The sequence below is a fragment of the Callorhinus ursinus genome, unplaced genomic scaffold, assembly GCF_003265705.2.
Source record: "Callorhinus ursinus isolate GAN/ISIS: 27379988/994484 unplaced genomic scaffold, GSC_fseal_2.0 scaffold4, whole genome shotgun sequence".
Classification (NCBI taxonomy): Eukaryota; Metazoa; Chordata; class Mammalia; order Carnivora; family Otariidae; genus Callorhinus; species Callorhinus ursinus.
The window spans coordinates 64,204,867-64,217,741 of record NW_027397066.1 but is presented as its reverse complement, the minus strand read 5'-3'; the positions used below and the strand labels follow the sequence as shown (position 1 = coordinate 64,217,741).

Sequence of the window (12,875 nt, the reverse complement as noted above, 5' to 3'; positions counted from 1 at the left end):
TTTGAGACTGCAACTAGAAGGAGTAATTTACTTGAAAGAAACAGGGAAAAAAAGTTGGCCCTTTTGATCCCTTTGAGTGCGAAATATTGATAGGTCTGGTTTTACTGACTGAGTTTGGACGTGTAGTTTGGTAATGATATGATGTGCTTCCTTTCTATAAAGGAAATGTACCTGTAGCTTGATCATCTTAACTTTATTTTATTTTGCTACAGCATTATTTTAAATCTTAAGCTTCCACTGGCATTTTTTTCTGGGCTAATTATAAAAAATCCACAGAGTTTTTATCCTTCAAAATTACCAGAAAGAATGGAAATTTTATGTTTGTTGATAAAATAAAATTGAATTAAATAAAAGGGCTGAATAGAAATAGCGGCATTATTTGTAGCATTCAAATTTTTGAATGAGTTAGAGGTTCAGTCTAACTAAATGTCTGGATGTCTAGTCACATCTTTGTGGAGATTGTATCTATCCGAGATTTAGATCCAAACTAAAATTTGAACAATGAAGATATTGTACATAAAGAAAATTAAGAGTTCTCTAAACATTATCAGTAGCATTACATTTTAAAAACCTTTCACTATGGAAAATTTCAAACACGTACAAAGAGAAAGTCTAAAATAATGAATTCCCTCCTGTCTCTTTTGCTCAGCTTCAATGATTCTCAATTTATGACTGATCTTATTTCATCTATAATCCCCTCCACTTACCCACCCCAAATTATTTTGGTGAAGTATCAGAATCATATCATTTAGTCTGAAAAATTTTCAGTATATATCTTTAAATGATAAGCAGTCTTTTAAAAACAATATCCATTGCAAGAAATACTAAAGGGGACCCTTTCAGCAGGAAGGAGAGATCAAGAGCAACAAAGACTAGAAAGGAACAGAGGTAGTCTACAGAATGGTGACTTTACAGGTAATACAATGGCACTAAATTCATACGTGTTAATAATGACTCTGAATGTAAATGGACTCAATCCTCTGATCAAAAAACATAGGGTATCAGAATGGATTAAAAAAAAAAAAACCAAGACCCATTGATAAGCTGCTTACAAGAGACTCATTTTAGACCCAAAGACACCTCCAGATTGAATGTGATGGGGTGGAGAACCTTCTGGTATGCTAATGGATACCAGGAGAAAGCTGGAGTAGCCATACTTACATTAGACAAACTAGATTTTAAACCAAAGACTGTAATAAGAGAGGAAGAAGGGCACTATATCATAATAAAGGTGTCTATCCAACAAGAAGATCTAACAATTGTAAATATTTATGTCCCCAACTTGGGAGCAGCCAGATATGTAAATAAATTAATAACAAACTCAAATAAACTCATTGATAATAATACAATAATAGTAGGGGACTTTAACACCCACTTATAGCAATGGACAGATCATCTAAGCAGAAGATCAAGGAAACAATGGCTTTGAATGACACACTGGACCAGATGGACTTAACAGACATATTCAGAGCATTTCATCCTAAAGCAGCAGAATACACATTCTTTCTGAGTGCACGTGGAATATTCTCCAGAATAGATCACGTCCTGGGTCACAAATCAGGTCTCAACCAGTACAAAAATATTGAGGTCATACCATGAATATTTTCAGATGACAATGCTATGAAACTTGAAGTCAACCACAAGAAAAAATTTGGAAAGACCACAAATACATGGAGGTTAAAGAACATCTTACCAAAGAATGAATGGGTCAACCAGAAAATTGAATTAATTATATTAATTTAATTTTATATATTTAATATTAATATTTAATATTTAATTATTAATTAACTTAATTAAAATAAGAAATTAAAAAAAGGGAAGCAAATGAAAGTGAAAACATGACAGTCTAAAACCTTTGGGAGGCAGCAAAGACAGTCACAAGAGCAAAGTATATAGCAGTATAGGCCTACCTCAAGAAGCAAGAAAAGTCTCAAATGCACAACCCAACCTTACACCTAAAAGAGCTGGAAAAAGAACAGCAAATAAAGCCTAAAACCAGAAGAAGAAGGGAAAAAATTAAAATTAGAGCAGAAATAAATGATGTAGAAAAAAACCAAAACAAAACAGTAGAACAGGTCAATGAAACTAGGAGCTGGTTCTTTGAAAGAATTAACAAAGTTGATAAACCCCTAGCCAGACTTACCAAAAAGAAAAGAGAAAGCACCCAAATAAAATCACGAATGAAAGAGGAGAGATCACAACCAATACCGCAGAGATACAAACAAATTGTAAGAGAATATTATGAGCAATTATATCCCAAAAAATTGGGCAATCTGGAAGAAATGGATAAATTCCTAGAAACATATAAACTTCCTGAAACAGGAAGAAATAGAAAATTTGACCAGACCCATTATGGGTCTGCAAAGAAATTGAAGCAGTAATCAAAAATCTGCCAACAAACAAGAGCCCAGGGCCAGAGGACTTCCCAGGTAATTCTACCAAACATTTAAAGAAGAATTAATACCTTTTCTTCTGAAGCTGTTCCAAAAAATAGAAATGGAAGGAAAACTTCCAGACTCATTCTATGAGGCCAGCAATACCTTGATTCCAAAACCAAAGACCCCACCAAAAAGAATTATAGACCAATATCCCTGATGAACATGATGCAAAAGTTCTCAAGATATTAGCTAATCAAATCCAACAGTACATTAAAATGATTATTCACCATAATCAAGTGGGATTTATTCCTGGGCTGCAGGGGTGGTTCAACATCCACAAATCAATCAGTGTGATACACCACATTAATAAAAGAAAGGATAAAAACCATATGATCCTCTCAATAGATGCAGAAAAAGCATTTGACAAAATACAGCATTCTTTCTTGATAAAAACCCTCAAGAAAGTAGGGATAGAAGGAACATACCTCAACATCATAAAGGCCATATACAAATGCCGTATACAGCTAATATTATCCTCAATGGGGAAAAACAGAGTTTTTCCACTAAGGTCAGGAACATGACAGGGATGTCTGCTCTTACCACTGTTATTCAACATAATACTAGAAGTCCTAGCCTCAGCAATCAGACAATAGAAAGAAATAAAAGGCATCCAAATTGGCAAGGAAGAGGTCAAACTTTCACTATTTGCAGATGACATGATACTCTATGTAGCAAACCTGAAAGGTCCCATCAAAAAATTGCTAGCAGTAATACATGAATTCAGCAAAGTTACAAGATATAAAATCAATGTACAGAAATCTGTTGCATTTCTATACACCAATAATGAAGCAGCAGACAGAGAAATCAAAGAATTGATCCCATTTGCAATTGCACCAAAAATCGTAAGATACCTAGGAATAAACCTAAGCAAAGAGGTAAAAGATCTGTATGCTGAAAACTATAGAACATTTATGAAAGAAATTGAAGAAGACATAAAGAAATGGAAAAACATTCCATGCTCTTGGATTGGAAGAATAAACATTGTTAAAATGTCTAAACTACCCAAAGCAATCTACATATTCAATGCAATCCCTATAAAAATAACACCAGCTTTTTTCACGGAGCTAGAACAAACAATTCTAAAATTTGTATGGAACCAGAAAAGACCCTGAATAGCTAAAGTAATATTGAAAAAGAAAAGGAAAGCAGAGGCATCACAATTCCTGACTTGAAGCTGTAACCATTAAGACAGTATGGTGCTGGCACAAAAACAGACGCATAGATCAATAGAACAGGATAAAAAACCCAGAAATGGACCCACAATTGTATGGCCAACTAATCTTCAACAAAGCAGGAAAGAATATCCAATGGAAAAAAGACAGTCTCTTCAATAAGTGGTGTTGGGAAAATTGGACAGCCACATGTGGAAGAATGAAAGTGGACCTCTGTCTTACACCCTACACAAAAATCAATTCAAAATGGATGAAAGATCTAAATGTAAGACAGGTAACCATTAGAATCCTAGAGGAGAAAACAGGCAGTAACCTCTTTGACTTCAGCCATAGCAACTTCTTACTAGATATGTCTCTAAAGGCAAGGGAGACAAAAGCAAAAATTAACTAATAGGATTTCATGAAGATAAAAAGCTTCTGCGCAACAAAGGAAACAATCAACAAAACTAAAAGGCAGCCTCTGGAATGGGAGAATATATTTGCAAATGACATATTGGATAAAGGGCTGGTATCCAAAACCTATAAAGAACTTATCAAACCAACACCCAAAAAACAAATAATCCAGTTAAGAGATGGGCAGAAGACATGAATAGACACTTTTCCAAAGAAGACATCCAAAGGGCTAATAGACACATGAAAAGATGCTCAACATCACTCATCATCAGGAAAATACAAATCATAAGCACAATGAGATACCACCTCACATTAGTCAGAATGGCTAAAATTAACACAGGAAACAACAGATGTTGGTGAGGATGTGGAGAAAGGGGATGCAGTTATAAAGTGAAGCAGTTATATTTTCAAAAAATTTTTCCTCTTAGTCTAGAGACTTGGATGTGTACTTGAATTATCAGAAGCCATTGGCACTTGGTCAATGATTTTCTTTTACCTTTTTTTTTTTTTTAATCTGGGGGTGAGGACAGAGGGAGAAGAGGGAGAGAGAATTTTAAGCAGGTTCCACGCCCAGCACAGAGCCCAACGCAGGGCTCGATTTCACAATCCTAACATCATGACCTGAGCCAAAGTCAAGTCAGATGTTTAACCGACTGAGCCACTCAGGTGCCCCTGATCAATAATTTTATATCATGATGGTGTGAAAAGTTATCTACCTCATCTACCTCAGTGATGGTAGAGGTCATTTAGATTAGATCTCAGGCTTCATTCCTCTCACATGAAGAAATCAGCCATATACAATTTCATGAAAGAATATATTGAGTAATGATTCATAGAAAAGGCATCTTGGTTAAAAAGTTGATTTGCTTCTAGATTAATGGGTGGGGAAAGAGAAAGGTAATTTCCCCATCATCTCTTGCAAAGCAAGTTAACTTGTGCATTGTAAATTTATGAAAAAGTCAATGAGTCTTAGAAGGAAGATTTCAGTAGTAAATTCCTGCTCTGTTTGAAGGGACATACCATAGTCTTGTGGAAAATGTTTGCATATCTATGGCATAAAGATAAAATGAATGAATGAAGGAGTTTTGTGAATTGTTATGTGGTTGTTATCTAGCACTGTCTAACAGACCACTCCACAACCTAGTGTCCTCAAACAATTTAGTGTCTTCACGGTTCTGTGGAGACTGGCTCAGCTAGGAGATTCTCATTTTGGGGTTCTCTCATGTGATTGCAATCAGGGGCAGCTGGGCTGGAGTCATCTGAAAGCTCGACAGGCCTCCAGGTCCAAGAGAGCCATGTTTGGTGCTTCAGCTGGGATGGCTGATATAGTTGGGGGCTGGCCAGGCACCTCTCATTACCCAGCCTTTTTGTAAGGTTATCCTGGGGTTCTTCCTCCTCCTGGCCCAATGGTCTCAAGGTAGACTTCTGGCATGACAGCAGGCTTCCTCCAGAGTGAGTGTCCCAGGGATGCTGAGGGAAGTGGAAAAGCTTCTTTTGACCAGCTGCAGAAGTCACATGGTACCACTTTTACTTCATGCTAGTTAGTCAAAAGCCTGTTACAGGAGAGCCTGTATTCAAAGGGAGAGGCATACCCATTGAGAGGCAAGGTTCACTGGGGACATCTTTGGCACTACTACCATATGTTACTAATTGAGTTGTTTTTACACATCTTTGCTGTCTCCTTGTTATGCCACCAAAATTTTTACCTTTGGTTTTTTTTTTTTTTTTGGACAGGTTATCAAGGATCCTCCTCCACCACCACCTCCTGCACCAAAAGAGGTAAATAAGTGCCTAATGAGTGATGTGGATATTTTTTTCTGTATTTAGATATTATCCCCAAATTTGACCAATTACCTTGCTGTTGGATAACTGTGATACCTATGTATTGACTTTTGAATTTATGAAAATTCATTGTTATTTTTCATCTTCTTAGGATTTCTTTCATGTGCTAGAGGAATAGGACCCTCAAAAACTGATAAATATAGACTGGCCATGAGGCTTAATAGTGCACGGAGATTTACTTTACTTTGTCTATCAATAGATCGATAGTCCTGATGTTACTTATTTTATTTATAAAAGGTAGAAGATCCAAGCTGGAAGTTTAAAGGTGTTCATCCTTTCTTCAAAATGATTATTACTTTAGCCAAACTTATGTTAGCAACATGAAATATGGAAGTAGTGCATTTTCAAAACTTCTTAACTGCCTATCTTTTTAGTACCAATTTTGCAGTTTAACTTAATATGTATGTTGATGCTTTAAATGATTTTTGAAATGCTTTCCTACATTTAATGTCTTATCTTTTTAAATTTGAAGTTACAATTGGAATTGAAAAAAAAAACAAATGATGCTGCTCCTAGTTAAGGAGCAACTTCTGGTAATCTGGTGAAATAAAGGAGATTCCTAAAATTGGGAGGGCAGGAGTCCTTATATCCTGTAGAACTCCACTTGAAATTTATGCATGTAAGCATAAGTACCTCCAAATGCCCCATATATAATTGTTACTCCGTTTCTTCCATATCGGTGGCATTATTCAGAAAAATGTTTAAATGTGTGTTAGTTCTGACTAACCAGTATTTTAAGAAATTAATTAAACCCACTTTCAAAAACTTGTAATATTCTACATAGGAAGAAGAAGAACCTCTGCCTACGAAGAAATGGCCAACTGTGGATGCTTCCTATTATGGTGGTCGAGGGGTTGGAGGAATTAAAAGAATGGAGGTTGGTGTCTTTAAAAAAAAAAAAATAGAAGCTGCTAATCTGGAATGTGTAATTCTAGAACTATTAAGCCGTGGAAACTGTGCTTTTCAGAATTTCATAATACCATCTAGTTTTATTTAACACTGGGTCTTTTTTGGATAATTTTTTTTTTCTGTGGAATCATCCTGGCCATTTCAAAACTGTTCAAGAAGAATTGACTTCATTAGTCAAAGAATTGCATTGATAAGATGTTTGAACTCTAAAGGGCGAAACAAAGTTAGGGTTTTTCTCACTATTTTGGAAAAAATTACTGCAGATAGCATCAACTTTGTAGAAGCCAGCCACTTAAAGTAGCAATAATGCTGGTCTTTGAAAAGATCCAATAGTTATGTACTATTTAGGGATAAAAATGTTAAAATATTCGGGGTATGGGTATGACCTTATCACAGATGTAGGGGAAGCACATTTTTTTTTAAAGATTTTATTTATTTATTTGAGAGAGAGAGAGAATGAGAGAGAGAACACGAGAGGGGGGAGGGTCAGAGGGGGAAGCAGACTCCCTGATGAGGAGGGAGCCTGCGGGGCTCCATCCCAGGACTCCAGGATCATGACCTGAGCTGAAAGCAGTTGCTTAACCAACTGAACCACCCAGGTGCCCCTAGGGGAAGCACATTTAAGGCATTTTTTTTTTTTTTTTACAGCTTTTAGTTACCACTTATGAACAATCATACTTAATCTTAAATATCATTTATAGAACTTTTAGACTGGCTCAAAGTGTGGATTAAAATTGAACTTTAATATTATATCTTAAAAATGAAATGAGGTCTTCTTACCACCACAGAAATAGTTTTCAAAATGATGGATTAATTAATAATAAGCACTTATTGCCGGCACTGAGCCCTTAACCACAGCATAGACAGGCCAGCATCCTACCTCATGGAACAGTTGGAGGAATTTTCTCATTGATAGGCTGACTTTATCATTAAACACAGATCCTGGCATCTCTTCCTTATTAGTTACCCTTTAACTTTACTTCTTGATAAGAAGGACTTTTTATGTGTTCTGCAGTCATTTCACATGTCTTCTCCCATCATATGGGCTTTGTCCTATTACTGCCAGCAAAAATCAGGGAGCTAATTAACAACCTCACAACTGTTGCAGTTTTCTCTTTTTTCTACATTTCAATAAAATTCAGATTCCCAAGGAGAGTTTCCCCTTTCCAGAATAAATTTCAGTATTCTGCTCAGACCTACTTCACGTGGTTGTCATTACCAGAGTGGTTATTCAAGTCATCTGATAGTGATTCTCACTTTCTTGATCATATTAGATCTTAAAATAATGCACACTTTCCCTAAAAGCATGCCGCTTTATTGCTGAAATATCCTCTGAGACAGGTACCTCATTGCTAATAAGCCATGGAAAAGGCAGGTGCTAGAAGCTATTAAATTTGTCTTTGGGAGAAGATAGTGCATATGCGTTCGCATGCGGATGACAGAATATCAAGCAGTCCAAGAGAGCGTGGCTAGGCTTAGCTCTTGTTGCTTGGCGCAGAACGAAGGTCATTCTCCTCCTGCTTCCCTCTGCTGTGTCATTTTAGGCTGGGAGGGGTGGGGAAAGAGTAGATTCGATAATTTTATGTATATGAAAAATAAACTTGTAAATAAAGGAGTTACATATGGACATCTAAATAGGGTCTGTCCCCACTTATTCTTAATTTACTTCACCTCATTCCAAAATGTGTGTGTAAAAACTGTATGGAAGGGGAAGAAAGGGTTGACAAGCTATACTACAAAATGTTAGTAGCTTTCTCTGGAGGGAGTGATTTTCAATTTGTGCTATATATTTCCCTATTTTTTCCTAACTCCTTTGACAATGAACATGCACTACTTTATATACAAAATATAAATTTAATTCGATTTTGAAATCTACACATATAAAATACCACATGACAGTGAGATAAGGGTATGCTAGTAAGTGAGCCTTAAATGAATAATGTTTTTGCTGAAAACACTAGGAGTTATGCCAGATTTTTGTTAGTCCAATATTCCAGTGCATCGAAGATTGAGATCTCTTTCTAAAGAAAAGCATACCCATGAGCACCTGAAGTGGTCCTGAGGTAAAAGGAGTAATATTGGTTTATGGTCAAGAAAGCCATAGGTCACGCACATTCATGACTAACTTATATTTCAAGTTTCAAGAGTTACTAATTCTTAATATGTGAAATTACATTGCCAGTCCTTTTCAGTTTAAGGAAATTTATGAAAAGGACTCATCCGCTTTTAATAAATTGGGGTGCGTTTTAGCTTTGGACAATTTTGGCTATGTTGCGTGTGGTATTCCATCAGTGAGGTGGAATGGGGATGAGAAAGTAAATGTGAACATTACAAAGGGGAGACAGTACTTAAATATACACAATAACAATTGAATCGAGAATTAAGCATCATTAAGCTCTCTCAAATCTGATCTTATTTAAACTTAGGGAAAATAGAAAACATAATCTATTTTTAAAACATGCCTATTTAAACCTGGAAAATATTTCCCTTAAAAAAATACCTTTACCTGGGAAAAATAAATGGAATTATAGAAATTATGTGCACATCTGAATTATAGAACAAATCTTTGTAACTGATGTTATTTTAAGCCAGGGTAGGGATTTTACGTAGATTTTTTTTTCTTACTCCTCCTTTAAATTAAATATTTAAATGCTATGGTAATGGCAATTTGCAGAAAGCTGGAGCTGAGCTGATGTTAATAACAGATGTTAGCACAACTGATCCACAATACCTAATGACTTCAAATGTGTGTTTCTGCCAATTCAGCGTGAAACTGTTTTTTTGTTTCTTTCTCAATTCTGAAATTGCTCCTTTATGATACAACCTCCTAGTCATCCAAATATACTCTGGAAATGATGGAATTTTATTGTTTATTATGAATGCCAAGTAGAGTTGGAAGAATTTAGCTATCAAGCTTGCCCTTGTTTCTTTTCTCCATAGTAAAAAAGCCAGGTATATTAATTCTGCTAAAGCTCCCTTTAGCAATTTATTCTTGTTTTTTTAAAATCTTTTTTAACTATCTCAATGCGGTTAAACTAAAATATTAAAAGGTATACATATAAATGTATATATATTTACAGGCATACCTTGTTTTATTGCGCTCTGCTTTATTGCGCTTCACAGATACTGTTTTTTACAAATTGAAGGTTTGTGGCAACTCTACATTGAGCAAGTCTATCAGTGTCATTTTTCCAACAGCATTTGCTCACTTTGTGTCTTTGTGTCACATCTTGGTAATTCTTGCAATATTTCAAACTTTTTCAGTATTGTTGTATTTGTTATGATGGTCTGTGATCAGTGATTACCACTTGCTAAAAGCTCAGATGACGCTTAGAAATTTTTAGCAGTAAAGTATTTTTTAATTAAGGTATGTACATTGTTTTTTTAGACCTAACGCTATTGCACATTTAATAGTCTACAGTACAGTAACATTTATATGCACTGGGAAACCAAAACATTCATTTGCCTCATTTATTATGCTATTTGCTTTATTGTCGTGGTCTGGAACCAAACCCGCAGTATCTCTGAGGTATGCCTATAATTGCTTTTGAGAGTTTTAGGAAAAATCCATGAAATATTTCCTAATTTTACACTTTGAGATTGAGTGAGAATTATTTATTGTGTTGTTTGTGATGATGGTGATAAGGATGATGGACCAGCTACTTCATGAACTAACCCTAAGGATTTAATTAATGAATTTCCTTTAGACCTCAGTAACTGTACTTCAGAGTCTAGGCTGTTAAGAGGTGAGTCTCTAGAAATACACTGAGTCAGAACTCCAGGTCAGGGGCGCCTGGGTGGCTCAGTTGGTTAAGCATCTGACTTCAGCTCAGGTCATGATCTCAGAGTCCTGTGTCCTCAGACACAGGGAGCCCTGTGTCAGGCTCCCTGCTCAGCGAGGAGTCTGCTTCTCCTTCTGCCCTCCCTCTGCTTGTGCTCTCTTTCTCTTTCAAATAAGCAAATAAAAATCTTTAAAAAAAAAAAAAAAAAGAAAGAAAGAAAGAAAGAAAACTCCAGGTCAGCCATCTTCGTGTTCTTTATCTGAGAATGGTGTCAGTGATTCTTGGAGGAAGAATATGATTACCCTTACCTCTAATGATGCCAACTGTGAAGGCTAGGCTGGGGAGCTGTATATCTTAAATCCGTAATTTCTGAATAGATGTAACATTTATCTACTTACATTTTTATTCTGAATTACTTTTCTGAGTTACGACATTTATTTGTTTAGTTAACTGTGTATCTTTTTTGTTTTTTTTCCCTTAAAATTGAGACGTCACAACTTCCAGGATATATCCTGGTTTTAGAGTTTTTTAGCTAGTTTTTTTAGCTCAGGTTAGCTATATCTAAAGATTCCATAAGTTTTAGTTTATCTAGATAAAGACACTCTGATTTGAAAGAGAAGGTCATTTCTCTGGAAAGAAAGCCAACTAGCTAGCTCTAAAGGTTTAATGGTGTTTAAAACAATTTTAACAACCTCATAAAGAACATTCTAGTACCACTGTTCACACTGAAAGATACAGATACATTTTAATGACTCAACAGGGTCCACTTGAGATTGAAAGCCTATTCTAAAATTGTAGTAAAAAGGTAAAAACATCTAAGTAAGTCTTATCAAAAAGCCTTGAGTAGTTCTTTCTGTGAATAGTAATCATCTATATCCCCACCCACTAACTCAGGTCATTAAAATGCTTTTTACAAAATTTTTTTTTTTCCTTTGTGGAAATCATTTAATTCTGGTGAGTCAGTGTATTCTGGACAGGCCTTCGTATTTCTTTGCAGAGCTTCTCTTACCTTATCTTTGTCATCTTTGTTAATGTCCTCGGCTTTTGTAGGACTTCTCCATGCTCCTGGCTGGACAAAGTCTTTGTCCAGGGGTCGCCTCCAATACCATGTGCATAAGGAGATAAAGCTTAGCTCAGATTTAGCTCTTAATTCCTGTTCACTGAAGAATAAAGAAAATGATAATTTGACTCTATAGTTTTTCACTGTCCAGAGTTTTCAGAGAAGGAAATACCTTAAAAACTCTTGTGGAGTTCTTCAGTGTCCCTGAATTCTTCTTCTCACAGCAGAGCCTTTTCAGATTTGCCTTACTCAATGAAAACCTGGTATGTTGAATAACCATACTCAGATAAGCATCAAACTAAAGACTGGAAGCTACTTTACAAAGTCGAGTTTTACAAAAGTAAAGAAAAATCATATATACTTATTTTACTCCCAAAGGCTAAATGTTTAAATCATACTTTTTGACTTAGGCAACCTGGATGAAAAGTTTGGAAGGAACAATTTACTCCTTTGTATAAAATACATTTGTAGAACACATGTAAAAATACATTTGTAAGATTCAAGCCTCTTTGAAATTTACTAACTTATTTCAGGTTCAAATCCCTGCCCTGTCACCTCCTAACTGTGTGGCTTTGGGCACATCACTCAACCTTTCCGTGCCACGGTTTCCTCATCTGGAAGGAAAAAACTAGAGTATCTATAGTATCTATCTCATTGCATTTTTTTGGTATGGATTAAATACAATTGGCACATAGTAATCGTGCCCCTCATCATCCGTTCCCCCCACTGCCATCAGTATGGCTATGTATTTAGCTAGAAGGGGAACATACCTAATTAAATCTCAGAAGAGGAGGAATTTAGAGTTAGTATACTATGCATCTCTTCACTCCATGATGGTGAACCAAAGGACCATCTGCTGAATAAGAGCTGTTCTTCTAGGACACTCGATGCCTGACACAAGTATTTTCCCTTTGTCTTAAAGGTTCGTTGGGGTGATAAAGGATCTACTGAGGAAGGTGCGAGGCTAGAGAAAGCCAAAAATGCTGTGGTGAAGATTCCTGAAGAAGTTGAGGAACCCGTCAGGCCGAGACCACCTCGGCCCAAACCCACATACCAGCCTCCTCAGACAAAGTGGTACACACCAATTAAGGTACTTGTTTCAATTTTCTGTGATTTAACTGGGAAACTGTAACTGGAGAAATGATGACTTCTTTAGCTGCCTGCAGGCGGACCACGGTGCACCCAGCAGCACTCATTCATTAGCCATCCTAGCAACTAACTCTTAGTCTGCGGCAAGAACCTTTGTTTATGTTATTTATTTGTTTGCTTGGTTTAGGAA

The 12,875-nt window shown here is 36.1% G+C and overlaps 1 protein-coding gene across 4 annotated transcripts in view; it reads left to right on the top strand.

The window, feature by feature from the left end:
- Nucleotides 1–12,875, top strand: part of ANTXR2 (ANTXR cell adhesion molecule 2) — a 148,256-nt gene that overhangs the window by 77,496 nt on the left and 57,885 nt on the right. For all 4 annotated transcript variants that reach the window (XR_012377954.1, XM_073891826.1, XM_025887610.2 and 1 more), the window contains 3 exons: nucleotides 5,738–5,782; nucleotides 6,630–6,722; nucleotides 12,519–12,686. Coding sequence is in view for 3 of the 4 variants with exons in the window: in XM_073891826.1 (XP_073747927.1) it covers nucleotides 5,738–5,782; nucleotides 6,630–6,722; nucleotides 12,519–12,686 (306 nt within the window). In the remaining variant the exon portion in view is untranslated. The remainder of the gene's footprint in view (nucleotides 1–5,737; nucleotides 5,783–6,629; nucleotides 6,723–12,518; nucleotides 12,687–12,875) is intronic.